General features: G+C 48.1%; 1 protein-coding gene across 12 annotated transcripts in view; it reads right to left on the minus strand.

Annotated features, from left to right (window-relative positions):
- Window positions 1-13,427, minus strand: part of ARMC9 (armadillo repeat containing 9) — a 139,057-nt gene extending 125,630 nt beyond the window's left edge. For 4 of the 12 annotated variants that reach the window (XR_012332942.1, XR_012332943.1, XM_073807131.1 and 1 more), the window contains exons 1-5: window positions 13,295-13,399; window positions 5,592-5,654; window positions 5,192-5,279; window positions 3,496-3,621; window positions 43-213 (exon numbers count right to left, since the gene is read on the minus strand). Coding sequence is in view for 9 of the 12 variants with exons in the window: in XM_073807131.1 (XP_073663232.1) it covers window positions 43-213; window positions 3,496-3,621; window positions 5,192-5,242 (348 nt within the window). In the remaining 3 variants the exon portion in view is untranslated. Of the gene's footprint in view, window positions 1-42; window positions 214-3,495; window positions 3,622-5,191; window positions 5,280-5,591; window positions 5,655-13,294 lie in introns of all 12 variants that reach the window. The other 8 variants (XM_073807130.1, XM_073807133.1, XM_073807132.1 and 5 more) reach the window with 6 other exon arrangements.
- Between the last annotated feature and the right edge of the window lie 3,196 nt (window positions 13,428-16,623).

Below are 16,623 nucleotides of genomic sequence, written 5' to 3' on the forward strand. Positions count from 1 at the left end.
AACACACCATTTGGACCAACCCACGCCATAAGGTGAACCTACAGGTCTCCCCGTGGAGTGTTTCAGAAGATAGATGGCAAAATGGATGTGTAGGTAGAATTCCAACTTCTGGGCGAGGGAGTCGCCAGCCCGGATGGAACTGGGAATGTGCCCCTCCCACAAATCGAAGAACACCTTCTGGTCTCCACTGTCAAACGCAGCAAGGAGGTCCTTCTGTGGAGAAGACATCAGAATGAAGCCTGGTCATAGGGGTGCCCCTTCTCTCAACACCCCGAATCCTCACACCCTCCCACTACCTTGGATACCGGTATACTCCATCGTCTCAGTGTGAGCAAAATTAAGTCTCCTTTTCAGAGGTAAGGGATAGGAAAATAGAGACCCAGAGGGCTTCAAACTGCCTAGGCTACAGACCGACCCTGGACTTCCACTGCTCTGCAACATCAAATCTGAGCATTCTAAAGAACAGACACAACGTTTAAGGTCTCTGAGGTGGAAGGAATCAGGCATAGGCCAAAGATTGAGCCCAGAGACTCACAGGCAAGTGAATACATTGAGGTCGCCCTTTGGACTTGCTGACCCACTGCAGCAACTGATGAGAACAGGCCACACCCAGAGCCCAGCCAGACCTCAGTGGAACAACCTCATACCGATGGCAAGTTGCTGACACCACAACTGCCAAGTCCCTGAGCGCCTGGGAGCTCAGCCACACGGAACAGTCGATCCCAGGCCCGGGAGGTGGGTGCTGTCACGTGCCTGCTGTTGCTAGAAGCATGTCTGGAGGAGAGGGCAGTGTGGGAAGCAACCACAGAGCCCAACACATGCAGGTAGTGACTGCCCGGGCCCTCCCATTCCAGGAACAAGGAAGCCTGGGCTGGAGATGGAGGAGGGCGCACAGGCCTGGCACCAACCCGACCTCGGAGCTGTGCCAGTCTGACTATGTGGGGCAGAGACAGCTTCCCGACTCGCCATGCAATAGCTGAAACAGAGAATTCTGGAGAAAGGCGGTGGCAGTTCCCATGTCACCTGTCTCACAGGAAAAATGACAACTGATCCATCACAAATAGCTGCTGCGTAATTTTGCAGATTTAGGTATAAGGCAGAATCACAAGAACTTCCTGTGACTCATATTGTTTTCCTTTTTGTATCAAATGCCCAAGATCCTCAGACCTACATTTTGTGCTCAACTGCAAAAGCTTTTCTTGGAGTGCATTTTCTATAGAATCACCAGTTCCCCAACCCATCACCACCACTATTTACCACCATTATTTGGTCACTGTTCTTTTATACTTTTTTTAATGGTTTTACATTTTTTCTGTAAAACTGTCTTTTTTTTTAAGGTTACACATTCTATTTGTTTATAATCAAACTTTTTAACATTATAAAATAGAAATGTACAGAGAACAATGTTACATTGTTTGGTCATCCTTAAGCCAAAGACATTCACTGATAAGGAATCTTCCACTGTGAATCTTACAAAAATGTTCTCCACGTCACGTGACCGAGAACAACTGTCTCTGAACATTACCTTAGTCTGGAAGGGATTGGCATACATTTGAAAGAAACTCAGAATGTTTCAAAATAAACCCTACAGTGAAATTCTACCTCTTCAAAACTGGCCTCTTTCTGTCTCTCAGCCCTGGAAACAGCGAAGGACAGCTGGTCAGCAACTGCAGGCAGAGCGGGTAGCAAAGGAAAGCAGAGGCAGCTAAGCACCGCCACCTCTGGAAGAACCTGGGGGAACCTGGCCAGAGGCTCCCCTTTGCTCGTCACTGACGGATGCAAAGGTGGAGGGGAGCCTCCCAAGGGTGTGCTGCTGGGGCCCGGCCCCGCCCCAGGCTCACCTCGGCTGAGCTCTGAGCGAACCCCGCGAGCCACTCTGGGGAGGACTGTCCTGAGAGAGGTCCAGGGACTGTGTGAATGAGGTGACCGCAGACTCTCGTGGGTATTTTAAAGCCTGGAGTCAAGGTACTTTCTTAACATGGTTGGCAAAGGAAGTCTATGTGTCCAATGGCCCATCTACACTTTATTCTAAACTCTACCTTTGTAGACCTGGGACTACAAACCTTTGCTGTGCCACTATACTCCCAGTTTATGAAGCATATTCTGTACCTGGAAATGGTCCCTGCGTTGAAAGTAATATCTACACATAAAGCAATCCAGTGTTACAACTCATAGGGTCACAAAATATTAGCTTCTCAAATATAAACCATGATCACAGCCAGCATTATGAAGATCAGAAAATTTACACACCACCAATAATCACCTATAAACACACACACACACACACACACACACACACACACACACACACACACACTCTTACAGAACTGTGCTTAGGGAAACTCTCCCTTTGCTGAGTGCCAACTTCACAAATGTCCCTAAGTCACTGCTCCAGGTATTTTTGTTTGGGAAATCTGTAATGGCAGGACACAGCTGTTTATTGAATGAGCAGAAAAGACAGGCTTCTCACAATCAGAAAGTTTCAAGGTCTTTCAAGTTAAGTACAGCCTCTGTTTCCATGTCTAGTAATGACCAGATTCTTGTTTCACGTTCTGAAAAGTTTGCTCCAGGGTTGGGAGGTATCATCAGGCTGCCCGATGCATCACTGACAGAAGAGCCTGTGTCTGAAGTGGTGGAAGCTCAGAATCCAGGTGCGTGAGGACTGGAGGGGCACTGGGTCGGGGGCCATTGCGATGGTGCCCCCGCTCAATGGTACCCCGTGCCAGGCCACTGGGGAGTCGGGCTGTGGCCTGACCTCCAGCTACTCAGTGGGACTCTCAAACAGTCTCATATTTTTCTTAGAAGTATGTATATTGAAACAAATAAATTTATTAAAATAATAAAATCATGCAAAGCTGAAATACGCTGCCTCAGGAAACGGTATGTTCTCTCGTCACTGGATGTATTCATGGTGAATCAATCACTTACGTAGGATGTTACAAATGGGATGGAGCATCAAATAATGGTTGAAATGAGGACTTTTAAGATCCTGTCTAACCCTGAGAGTTGAGGACCATGTAATATGTGCCCTTTGCAGCCCACTGCCACAGGCTCACCACTGCCCAGGCCTTGCTTTGAAAGGATGCTGCCTTGCATATGGCTCTCGCTCCCTGTCCCCTCCGACCTCCCCAACCTAGAAGGCAAGCACCATGAGGGCAGAGATTTTGTTTTGGTTTGTTCGTTGCTGTGTCTCCAGTACCTGGAATTCATAACCTAAAACTCCTCAGAATGGGGACCACATTAGTCTTAGTTTCTAAGCATTGCACGGTTTCTTCTTGCCAAGAAATGTATGTAAAAGATCTTATGTTGCCACCCATTTCCTAGGATACAGAGATTTGAAAATGACATTACTCATTTATCCATGAACATCTGCACAGTCTAAGAGTCACTGTGCCCAGGTCCCCAGAAATATTCCAACATTCTCTAGTGGCAGCATTTCTTACAAATTTGGAGCACCTTGATTATCTACAGAAATCAAAAAAAGTAAAATGTTACCTGGATTATCGATGATTTGGAGTCCCTTAAAGAGCCACATGCTGATTTAGATAACGGTTTTCCTTTTATTTTGCATTCTTTTGAAAATGTTTTCAAGGTGTCTTCAAATTCGGCAAAATCTAAAAACTATTTAAAAAAGCGCATAAATGTATATATATTTCTCTGTTTTAACATCAACAAAGTAACCATCTTTGATGTAATTGTACCAGCTCAATATTATCACAAAATTTATAATGGGGTTAATGAACTGTCATCTTTGGGAGAAGTAATTTGGGATCCAGCTTAGAATTTACTTACTGATATACACACTAAAAAACTAGAAAGGCAGTATCATAGAAAACATTTATTTACAGAAAATAAATTTGTTTTTAGAAGGAAAATGTGAGCTGCATTATAATTTATTTTTTAATTTTGGCCCCGTCGCACGGCTTGCGGGATCTCAGTTCCCCAACCAGGGATCGAACCCATGCCCTCGGCAGTGAAAGTGCAGAGTCTTAACCACTGGGCCACCAGGGAATTCCCTTATTATAATTATGAATAGAAAATAAGATGATGTGTGCAGCAGCCTGAAAAAGGCAAAAGTGATCAAAGGACCTGATGGCTTTGGGTCTAGTAGGTCTCTGGGAATTTGTTACTTGAAACAGAGGGATTAGAGGTAATGCTTGCCCCTAAGAACAAAAGGTAAGTCATTAACAGATGGGCAAAGTCATCAGCCACCTTCAAGCACTAATGATCCCCACCCCACCCCGTCTTGAAACGCCCCTCTGCCTTGTGTTAGTGACATGCATTACTTCTACTGCTGCTCTCCACACTTCTCTGCCCTTCTTTACAGTTTGTGTCAGTCGTAACTTTCTGTTTCCACCTCCTCTAACTGTGGCTATTTCTCCAGGCCCTATCCACAATCCTCTGCTGTGACAGCTTTGAAAATTTATTCATGATCACACCAAATTCCAAAGCTGCATTCCCAGGGTGGATGCCGTATCCTTGCTCCACGGCCATGTCTCTCAATGCCTACTGGACAGTTCAACCACACGGTAAAACAGTAGCACCAACTCCATGCCAGCCCCTACTACAGGCAGCAGAGAATACCAACAAGCATAAAGTGTGGGTCTTATCCTTCAAAAGCTTTCAGCGTAGGACACCTAAATGTCCATTAATAGGCAACAAGTTAAATAGATGATGATGCAGCCACTCAGTGAAATACCCTACGGCATTCAGAAGTATGAGGCAGATCACGGGAAGAGGTTCATACTGTACTACTGTTGACAGGTGAAAGGCAAGCTGCAGAACGATGTGTGTGGTATCATCACATTTTGTAAAACAAACTATAGTCGCGTGAATACATTTTGAATACTCATAGAAAAAAGTCTGGAAAGGTGATATACTAAGCCATTAACAGTGGTCACTGCAGGAGGGAAATTCACTGTTTATACTTCTATACTGTTTGAATCTGTTACCATGAGCATGGGCTGCCTTTATAACTTTCTTTAAAGGAATTCTAAAAAGCAGCTTTACAATTTCAGTTTAGTTATGAAAACAAAATATAAATACATGGAAAATTATAAAAAGGAAAACAGATAACTGTAATGTAATGATAGAAACATTACAAGGCATTACAGAATTTCCTGCATTGTAAAATACAAGTTTTACAAGTTTTCAAGATCTTTTTCTGTGACCTGTGTTTTGTAAAACATACCTCTTTTACTAGTCCAAGTAATTCTGATTCATGAGCCAGAATGTCCCCCATATTGAACCGTTACTGTTAATTCTCACAGCAAAAATCTCTACAAGGCAAAAACATAAGACAAAGGCTATCATTCCAACTATCCGTAAAATAACAAAAAGATAGCTGTAGTGGGCAGAATAATGGCCCCCATGTCCTAATCCCCAGAACCTGTGAAAATATTAGGTTGCATAGAAGGGGTGGATTAAGGCTACAGATGGAATTAAGGTTGCTGATCAGCTGACCTTAAAATAGGGAGAGTAGCCTGGATTATCTGGGGGACCCAACATAACCACAGGGGTCCCCATCAGGGAAAGAGGGAAGCAGGAAGGTTAGCGTCAGAGTGACGCAGTGGGAGAAAGACTCAACCTGCCTTTGCTGGCCTTGAAGATGGAGGAAGCGCCGGGAGCCAAGGAACACGGGCGGCTTCTAGAACCTGCGAAAGGTAATCAACTGACTCTCCTCTGGAGCATCCAGAGAGGAACAAGCCCTGCCAACACCTTGAGTTTAGTCCAGTGAGACCCATTTCAGCCTTCTGACCCCCAGAACTGTAAGACGATAAATCTGTGTTGTTTTAAGCCACTAAATTTATGGTAATTTATTACAGTAGCACTAGGAAATACAGGGGCTGAAGTCAAAAGTAATTCTCTCTTCTATGACAACTACTTAAAATGAACGTGATCAAGGACTGGAGGGTGGTATAAATGAGACAGTCAAGGATTGCTGGTGAGAGGCAGGAAGATTATTTTTCTTATTTAGAGTTTTCTAAAGTGCTATCACGTGGTATGTGTAATTCAAACAGTCAAGGGCATAAAGTGTATTTAGAACAAAATAGAGTGTAATGATAAAGTCAATTCATTTACTTTAAGAAAGGACACGCACTAGAATTAGTCTCATGGAAAAAACACAGAGTCACTAATCCCTCGCTCTGCTTCCAAGTAAAAAACATTGAACCCAGAAATAGAGTCACAGATGTAGAAAACAAACTTATGGTTACCAGGAGGGAAAGTGGGGGGACGGATAAACTGGAAGATTGGGACTGATATATACACAATACTATATGTAAAATATATAACTAATAAGGATCTACTGGATAGCACAGGGAACTCTACTCAATACTCTGTAATGACTTATATGGGAAAAGAATCTTAAAAAAGAGTGGATACATGCATATGTATAACTGATTCACTTTGCTGTATGCCTGAAACTAACACAACACTGTAAATCAACTATACTCCAATAAAAAAATACAAAATAAAAAGTTTCTAAAAAATGCAAAAAAAAATTAAACAGTCACAAAAAGATATCAGGTACTACTTAAAAGAAATCTTTTTTTTTTTTTTTTTTTTTTTTTTTTGCAGTACGCGGGCCTCTCACTGTTGCTGCCTCTCCCGTTGCGGAGCACAGGCTCCGGACGCGCAGGCTCAGCGGCCATGGCACGCGGGATCCTCCCGGACCGGGGCACGAACTCGTGTCCCCTGCATCGGCAGGCGGACTCTCAACCACTGCGCCACCAGGGAAGCCCCAAAAGAAACCTTTAACGTCACCCGAAGTCCATAGTCATTCGGCCTTACACTACCGGAAGAGGAGGTGGTGTGCATTTACACAACTGTTAACACAAGGTTCATACACCAGAGAATTTATTAGGTCAGTTTTTTAAAAATTAAGTGCAAGAATGTCCAACATCTTTTATATTTTCAAAACACTTAAATAAATAAAACGTCATGAACTTTTTAAAAGTAATTCTTTCTTCTCTTCCTGCCACCCCTCCCCAAGGTGTACCCAAAGCAGCCATTCCCTGGACCCCACTCCCAGGCTCCTCCCCGCGGCTGGTTGCCCATAACCTCAGAGGAATTACAAAGCCTGGGCTCTAATGCTAACTCTGCCATTCACTGGCACCTGATCTGGGGCACATCACTGGAACCTGTTTCTATCTGTAAAATAAAATGGAGAATTTATCAGATCTCTTCTAGTTCTAAGAATGCATGATTTGGGACTTCCCTGGGGGTCCAGTGGTTAAGACTCCACGCTCCCAATGCAGGGGGCCCAGGTTCGATCCCTGGTCAGGGAACTAGATCCCACGTGCATGCTGCAACTAAGAGACTAAGAGTTCACGTGCCACAACTAAGGAGCCCTTGAGCCGCAACTAAGAGCCAGTACAACCAAATAAATAAATAAATATTAAAAAAAAAAAAAAAGAATGCGTGGTTCTGTAACCTTACATTTTTCTGCCCATAACAGTGCATTCAGTTTGAAATATTTGGACACAAGTCCAGAAGACGAAATTTAGAAATCTCCCCCTTTTCATTCTCTCTGTCTCCCCGTCACTGTCTCGTGCCTTTGTCTCTCCCAAGGTCCCTCCACACCACCTCCCATCACCTCCCTCTCCACCTCACTCCAATGTCTAAGCTACAACAAGGGATCTTTCCCCTCCTGTTTTTGACCCTCCCGTGGTTCCACCTCTAGATGAAGGCCAGGCTCCTTCGGCCCAACTCTCATCTCAAAGTCTACACCACTTGGCCTCTAACACTCTTCCTTTTGCTCCATAGGCTTGAGCCACGTGGGCCACCGTGCGGCTCCAGCGCACACCCGCTGGACCTGCCCTGCACATGCCTGCCCTCCCTGAGGGCTCTGCTTTCACTGCCTCCTCTGCCTCGTGGCCCCTCCTCCAGGCATCCACGTCCCACTCAAGTCTCTGCTTCAAAGTCACCCCCTCAGAGCCTTGCCCTGACCACCCTCCCTAAGGAGCCAGCCCTCGGTCACTTCCTACCCTTTCTGCTGCTTTACGTTTCTCAGCAGCACTAAGCACCCCCTGACAGGAACATCCTTCCATTAACATATCTGCTCACTGTCGCTCCCACCCCGGGATACAGATTCCACGAGGAAGACACGCGTTCACTTGGCATCCCCAGTGGCTGGACCAGTGCCTGGCACACTGTGGGTGCTCAAAATTACTTATTGAGCGAATGGAAAGAATTTCAGATATGAAGAAAATACGACAAGGAAGGAGACAGAGCACAGAGGAGAGGGGTCTGGGGACATTTTAGAAAGGGTGGTCGGGGGACTTCCCTGGTGGTTCAGTGTTAAAGAATCTGCCTAACAATGCAGGGGAGGTGGGTTCGATCCCTGGTCAGGGAAGATCCCACATGCCGCAGAGCAACTAAGCCCGTGCGCCACAACTGCCGAGCCTGCGCTCTAGAGCCCGCGAGCCACAACTACTGAGCCTGCGTGCCACAACTACTGAAGTCCACGCACTGCAACTACTGAAGACCGTGTGCCTAGAGCCCGTGCTCCGCAACAAGAGAAGGCACCGCAATGAGAAGCCCGCGCACCGCAACGAGGAGTAGCCCCTGCTAACCGCAACTTGAGAAAGCCCGCGTGCAGCAACGAAGCCCCAATGCAGCCAAAATATAAAAAGAAAAAAAAAAGAAAGGGTGGTCAGAGGAGGCCTCCCTGGGAACAGGAGTGGTGAGCAGAGATGTGAGAGAGCAGGCACTTCCCAGACCTGCGCAGACGGATTTGCAAGTGCTAAGGCTGCAAGTGCTGGGGCAGGAGTGCCGCTAGGGCAGAAGAGCAGGCAGGCTGTGGAAGCAATGAGGTGCCAGGGCCCAGTCCAGTAGGACTCGTGTAGGGGACTGGCCGGGCCGTTAGCCGGGCACAACGGGAGGCCGGGAGGGGGCTGACCCAACCTGGCTCACGTCTTGTAAGGAGCGCCATGTCTGCCGGGCCAAGAAGAGACTGCAGGGCCCCATGAGAGGAAACGAGTGATAAAGGGAGTTCGGACGAGCGGTAGGAACCGTGTGAAGTGTTCTGGTTCCAGGTGTAAAGGCAGAGGTGGCCGGCTGCTGCTGGGCTGGATGTAGCATGTGCGGCGACAAGGTGAAGGGCGACACCTGGGGCCTGCGCAGTTGGGTGAAGAGTAAGCCACTCGCTGATCTGGGGAAACTGGGGAGGGACGGTCTGAGAGCTAAATCAAGAGTTCTGTTCCGGCCCTAAATCTGAAATGCAGAGCAGACATTCAAGTGGGGGCGCTGAGAAGGCTGATGGAGTGAAGGCAGCAGTGGGAGCCGGGGAGGAAGTCGTCCGCGCAAAGATGGCGGTTCGGCAGATGAGCGCGGTGACTGATGTGACCCCCACCCCGGGCAGAAAGTGCAGCTGGAGAGGAGGACAGGCCTAGGCTGAGCCCTGGGGCCCTCGGTACTGCGGGGTCAGCGAGATGGCAGACTAAGCAAGAACAGAGACTTGATGGGAGACACGACCAGGACACTGTGCCACTCTGGAAGCCCAGTGAAGGTGCTTCCCACGTCAGCTGCGCCTGCGCGTGGTCAAGGGAGATGAGGACAGGAGAACTAATCCCTGGATTTGGCAAAATGGAGTTTGGCTGTGACCTTGATAAGAGCAGTGAGGACATGTGCCTGACTGGAAAGGGTTAAAGAGAGAAAGGGAAGTAAGGAAGGAGAGACAAAAAGGACAGGAGAGATGGCAAGGCGGCTGGAAAGAGATGGGAGGTTTTTTTTTAAGAAGGAAGATGTTGTAAGCAGCGTGTTTGTACGTTGATAGGAGTGACCCAGTTAGAGGAGAAAAGTGGATGAGGCAGGAGAGAGAGGAGATGGTTAAGGAAGCAATGTCCTTGATGCGGCCAGTGTCCAATGAGGGCCGGGCCTCCCACAGGCATGGGAACAGGACATCTCCTGACACAGAGGGATGGCAGAGGATATGGATAGTGACCAAAGAAATGGGCAGATTTAGTGATGAGAAGCAAAACAAGAAACAAGGTCATCAGCTGAGAGCAAGAAGCAAGTTGGTAGTTTGAAGAGAAGGGAAGGTGGGAACCAAATCAACTATGGAAACACGGCAGGATTTCCAGTATTGAGAGTCTGCTTAAGATACATAGACTCGAGGGACTTCCTTGGTGGTCCAGGAGTTAAGAATCTACCTTCCGGGCTTCCCTGGTGGCGCAGTGGTTGAGAGTCCGCCTGCCGATGCAGGGGACACGGGTTTGTGCCACGGTCCGGGAAGATCCCACATGCCACGGAGCGGCTAGGCCCGTGAGCCATGGCCGCTGAGCCTGCGCGTCCAGAGCCTGTGCTCCACAACAGGAGAGGCCACCACAGTGAGAGGCCCGCCTACCGCAAAAAAAAAAAAAAAAAAAAAAAAAGAATCTACCTTCCAATGCAGGGACATGGGTTTGATCCCTGGTCGGGGAACTAAGATCCCACATGCTGTGGGGCAGGGGTCCCCAACCCCCAAGACTCAGACCGGTACCAGTCCGTGTCCTGTTAGGAATCGGGCTGCACAGCAACAGGTGAGCGGCAGGCAAGTGAGCGAAGCTTCATCTGCTGTTTCCCACCGCTCCCCATCGCGTGCATTACCGCCTGAACCATCCCCCACCCCGTCCATGGAAAAATTGTCTTCCATGGACCCGGTCCCTGGTGCCAAAAAGGTTGGGGACCTGCTGTGGGACAACTAAGCCCACGCTCTGCAACTACTGAGCCTGCGCACTCTGGAGCCCGCACGCCACAACTAGAGAGTGCATGCGCCGCAACTACTGAGCCCGCGCACTCTGGAGCCCGCACGCCACAACTAGAGAGCACGTGTGCCGCAACTACTGAGCCCGCATGCTCTGGAGCCTGCATGCCACAGCGAAGGACCCCCCTCACCCATGCCGCAACAAAGATCCTGTGTGCCGCAACTAAGACCCGACACAGCCAAATAGATAGATAAATAACATTAAAAAAAAAATACATGGACTTGAATCCCAAACAGAACCAGTCTGCACCATTTTGCACTTTTCTCCAGCCACTTTCAGCTGTCTGAGTTAGGTTAACAGGGTGAGGCTTTTGCAGGACAGGGGAAAGAGAAAACAAGCATAACAGCGATGGAGCATTGGAGTTAAGCTACGTTAAAGATGGGGGGAGGGAAGGTGCATAAGGGGGTTGTAAGGCAGTGAAAAAGTAATGGGGTCAGAGGCACATCAAAGTGAGCTTGAAAGACAGAAGGTGGTGCTCAGAGAGCAGGATGAATAGTTCAAATCAAGATTTTGAAGGTGGTGCAGTAATAAAAAGCTCATGACCGCAGAAGTGGGCAAATGAGGAGGATGGAGGAAAAAGATGCCTATAAGGAAGGAGGACGAAGAAACTTGTGCAGCCAGGATTCTGAAACCCCTCAAAATGAAGCAGAGGAGGTGGAGACGTAGACAGTGACCCAGGCGCTGCAGTCTTCAAGGGAAACAACGGTGGTAAAGCCCACGGCATGGACTTCAAAGGTGGGTGGGTAGGGGGTGATTGGGAAGTAGCAATGAGGAGCAAGCAGGACCCCCTGCCTGCCAGTTACACAAGGTGTGAGGAGAAAGACACCTCTGTGTCTGTCTGAGGACCACCCACCTCTCCAGCCTTCCTCTGGACCAACCACCAACCCCTGTCCCTGTTCCTGTCCCGGCTCCATTCTTACTTCCCCATGTGAGGCCCCAGTAACACTGAACTCCAGGCCATTCCTCCTTACAAAATGCTCTTTCATGATTCTAAGCCCTTGGATGTACTCTTCTTCACCTCGTGGGCAAACTTGACACATCATACTGAGTCAAGGGCTTGACCTCCTTTACGAAGTCTTCCAGGAACCCCTCTCCTTCCTTCCCCATCAAGGCAATTCTCTCTCCTCTGGGGTACCTCTATATCCTACATATACTTCTACTGTTATACTTATTACCCTATTTAAAAAGGCAGGCAGCTGTATTTAAATTTTGTATCTCTAGAACCTAGCAGAGTGCCTGGTAGGCACCCAAGACATGTGATAAATAAATGAAGCCCAAGCAGACGGAAAAGCATTTTGAAGGCCCTGGAACAAGAAAACTTTGTTGTTTTAAGAACTCAAGCTCCTTCCTACCTCAGGGCCTTTGCACATATTGTTCTCTCTGCCAGCAACACTCTTCCCCTTTCTTTTTTCACCTGGCTAAGCCCTGTGCTTATAAACATCACTTCGTCAGAGAAGTTCTTCATGACCATCTTTTGAATAAGATTCTGCTATGATCATCTGTCAGTGAATGTGAGCCATCATTGGGTATTCTATTACTCTGACATTCTTAAAAATTACAGAATTTTCTGTACACTTTTATATCATAATAAGTTCACTTATTGAGGGCTTATGGTATGCCATGCAAAACGCTTCGCATTTAATTTTCACAATAAACCTGAATGATGAATATGATGTATATTCTCCTTTTACAGATGAGGCAGCTGAGGCTCAGGGACGTTAAGGTGCTCCCAATAACTCAACTAGTAAGTAACAAAGTGGGAATTTAAATCCAGACTGATATTAACCACTACACAGTATTACCCCGAAGTTTGGACCACCTCAATCAGAATCACCTGGGATGCTTGTGAAATGAAAATTCCTAGCATCACTCTGAACTTACTGAACACAATGCCCAGAAATTGTTTTACACAATCTCTCCCGATGACTTTTATGCACGTTCAGGTTTGAGAACCACGGCTTTACTTTATGCAAAAACTAGAGAAAACTTCAATCACTCTTGAGGACTGCAGTGGCAGCTTCTGATTTCTATATAATAGGGATTTAGGGCCTACGAGCTGGTTGAATAAGGGGAAGACTATGGGATTTGTCTGGAAGACGAATTTGAATAGGAAGCATCCTGGTTTTGCTTAGATTGGATGAAGTCTGGACTCAACCTGGGTGCCTGGGGAGAGCGGTTAGCTGATGGGAGATAACGGAAGGGATGGATCTAAAAGCCCCAGGCCACCCTCTCGTGCCGCCACTCCCCAGCTGGACGACATGGAGCCCCTTTCAAGCTTGGCTCACTGAAGCAAAGATCAGGGACTACTTGTGGGAAGCAGCTGGACCTGTCCTCGGGATATCCAGGCAGCCGCCTCAGGCCCACAAAGTCCAGGACAGCAGTCGAAAAGTGGGGTCATCCGGCAGCGGCTGCTGAGTTGGCGCGTCGGGGTTTTCCTCTGGGGAGAGGGCTCAGCAGAGCCTCGGCCCTCTGGCCCATCACCACTCCTCCCCGCCCGGGGACGGCGGGCTCGGGGGTGGCCCGGCCGCGTCGGGGGACGAGCTTACCTGCTGCTCTGACGCGGGCACATGCGCCTACCCTGCCCGGTCGCCCCTCGTCCAGCCGTCGCCCCGGCAACCGCCGCCGCCTGCCTGGCACCACGTGGAGCAGCGCAGCCAATCACCGGACGCGACCTACGCGGAGCATCCTGGGACAAACGGCGGAGCCTAGCGGGCTAAGTCTCGGGGCTTCCAGGCGGCGGAAGTGGAGTCGCGGCTCGCAGTTCAGAGTCCGCTGCGGGTTACAAGATGCTGGGCGGCGTCACCCGCCCTCCTCTCCACAACTTCTCATTGGTTCTTTTCCACAAATATTGCGCCTGGGGCTTCTCTGGTGGCGCAGTGCTTGAGAGTCCGCCTGCCGATGCAGGGGACGCGGGTTCGTGCCCCGGTCCGGGAAGATCCCCCATGCCGCGGAGCGGCTGGGCCCGTGAGCCATGGCCGCTGAGCCTGCGCGTCCGGAGCCTGTGCTCCGCAACGGGAGAGGCCACAACAGTGAGAGGCCCGCGTACCGCAAAAGAAAAAATAAAAATTGCGCCTGGCGTTGTGCCTGGCTCTAGGGATGAGCCCGACCAGGCTGGAAACAAAACCATCAAGAGATTACAGTGTGGTGTGCGCGGAAAAAGATAGGCGTCGTTATTCCCATTTTACAGGAGCGACCCAGGGTCAATTTAGAACCAACAAGGTAGCCCAAGATCTGCCTTAAAGCTCCAGGCACCAGGTTCCACCCCACTGTAGCAGTTTCCAGGGATTTTAGAGAAACTTTTTTTTCCCCACGTGAAATGTGGGTTTTTAAAAGTGAAACAGGAGCACAAATCATCCCTGTCCTTGCGTGTGGTGCTTTTGAACTGAAGGTCACCAGCACTGAAAGAGCACCTGCGAGTCGCCCAACTCTGGGCTGGAGGCTGGGGAGTTGGCTAGAGATGGAGAAAATCTCTCCCCACCCGGCACTGAGGACCAGATCTCCATGTTTCCATCTCCATGCTTCCAAGAAGGTGGAGACCACCAAGGCCAGAGACAGGGAAGAGGGCATGGAGAAGGTAGATATGCTTGCCTTTGAAGAAGCCCTAAGATGGTCTGTGGCCACCTCCCCAGGCCCCAGGCCTGCCAGTGCTCTTTTGAGATCTGAGAGTGTTTTCAAAGAAAGGTTGTATTTAGCAGGAAGAGACACATTGTCCAGGTAATATGAATTGAAAATAAACCTCGCCATTCATAATGACAAAAGTTCACATCTATTGTCAACTCACTGTGTGCCAGGGATTGCCAGACAAAATACAGGACAACCAATTAAGTTTTAATTTCAGATAAGTCTTTAGTTAAGTATATCCCAAATATTGCCTTATTTTACTGTGCATATAGGACATTATATTTCCTGTATTTTTATTTGATAAATATGGCAACCCTATGAGTGCCCACTTGTATGTAATCCTCACACCACATCTATGAGATGGGTAATATTTTCAGGGGTTTACAGATTAACGAGGTTGTACCTTACCTGAGCCCTCTGCTCCTGGGAAACAGTGATGGTTAAGAAATCCCCCCACCCTTTTGTGTTCTGGGAAGGGGCTTACCAAAAAGAACTACCCTTCCTCTTGTGACTTAGATAAGGCTCATCATCCACTCTTCGTGACTCCTGTAAGGTTCATGCATGATGCCCTTGTTTACCTGTGACAAGGCCAAACATAGACCTTTCCCCTTTTGCTTGAACCTGCTCACCGGGCCAGACACAGACCTTCCAAATTCCTGTTCTTTGTCTCATGGTTGATTAGCTGAGATAAGAACTGTTTGTGCCCCCCCCGAAACTAGTTAGATACAGAGATAAGCATGTCCTGTTCAGCTAATTGACTGAGATTTCCCCTGATGGCAAAATCAACCCAACTGTAAATCATCCTACTTGTAATCTGTCTAGCCCTCCCTCTACGAGTGCCTGTGGAGGCACTCTGATGTCTGACCTGGTTCGCTCTACCTATTGAAATAGCCTGAATAAAATCAACCTGCTTGTCCAGGTTTTGTCTTTGACAAGATGAATAACACAAAGAGGTTAAGAAATTCCTCCAAATCCACATAGCTAGGGAGTGGTAGAACCAGAACTGAACACAAGACCTTGTGCCTTTGAACCCTAGGCTCTTAACTACAATAAAAACCACTCCAGGTGGTTCCCTGGTGGTCTGGTGGTTAGGAATCTGCCCTTCCACTGCAGGGGACACGGGTTTCAATCCCTGGTCAGGGAACTAAGATCCCGCATGCTGCGCAACCCTGCCAAAGAAAAAGACAAAAACAAACAAAAAACCACTCCTGCTTTACTTTCTCTTACAAGTGCATTTGCCTCACGATCAGGATTGGTCACTTACGAGTGCATTTGCCTGATGAGCAGGATTTGCCCAGCATCCCATCCCATGACCACAGGGATGGGCATTACAGCCCAATCTGGACCAATATTGCCCCATCCTTCTGACAAGTGATTGGTTCAGGATAGGCATGTGACCCAAGCTGATCCAATGGAAGTCCTTCCCTGGGATTTTTCTGTTGAAATGTGGTCAGTTCACTGTAAAATGAGACTCCAGAGCAGCCTACTGCCGTGTTCTTCATCTCATGGGAAGGCCTGAGAAAATGAAGCTGTTACCTAGAGAGATGCAAACAGAGCATGTTGGGGGCATCAGATCCTTGGTCCCAGACTCCTGAGTTCCCTGGAGCAGCCCTCACTCCATCCATTGCGTAAGCACTGCTCCCCCCCAACCCCAGCATCCTTCCAATCAACCATCATTTTCATTTAAACTGGTTCAAATTGAGTTTCTGTCACTTGCAACCAAAAGAAGTCTGACTATTACAGACATAATTTCTATATGTTATATCAACTGAAAATGGCTTAAAAATTTGTTTCTTGTTAAACAATTTAAGTTTATTTCCAGGGATGTGAGTCACATCACAGCACCCAGTAGTTCTGTGGCCTGGGTGAGGTTGGCAAAAAGATCCAGACCTTCAAATGGCCTTCCCAAAGGGCAAGCACAGAGGGCAGTATGTTGGTTTGAACTGAAGAGTAGATGCTACAGTGACCGAATTTGGTGGTTTTCTCGCAGGTTGACACATCTTGAGGACCAGCAAGGCATGGCTCACAAGGAACCTCTTTAGCTGTACCGCCAACCCTGTCACTAAGCATTTCCTGGCCTCATTGTTGTCTCAGCCTAAGCACCGATCCACTTGCCCCAGACCAACTTTACATTATGACTACTGCTTTCACGGTGAGACCTACATATGGACTTGAGAGGGTGTGGGTGAGACAGGGACAACTGGGCTACTAAATAGTTGGTTAATCATGACAGTGAAAAGAATAATTCCTGATG

This window comes from Tursiops truncatus, chromosome 7, assembly GCF_011762595.2.
Source record: "Tursiops truncatus isolate mTurTru1 chromosome 7, mTurTru1.mat.Y, whole genome shotgun sequence".
NCBI lineage: Eukaryota > Metazoa > Chordata > Mammalia > Artiodactyla > Delphinidae > Tursiops > Tursiops truncatus.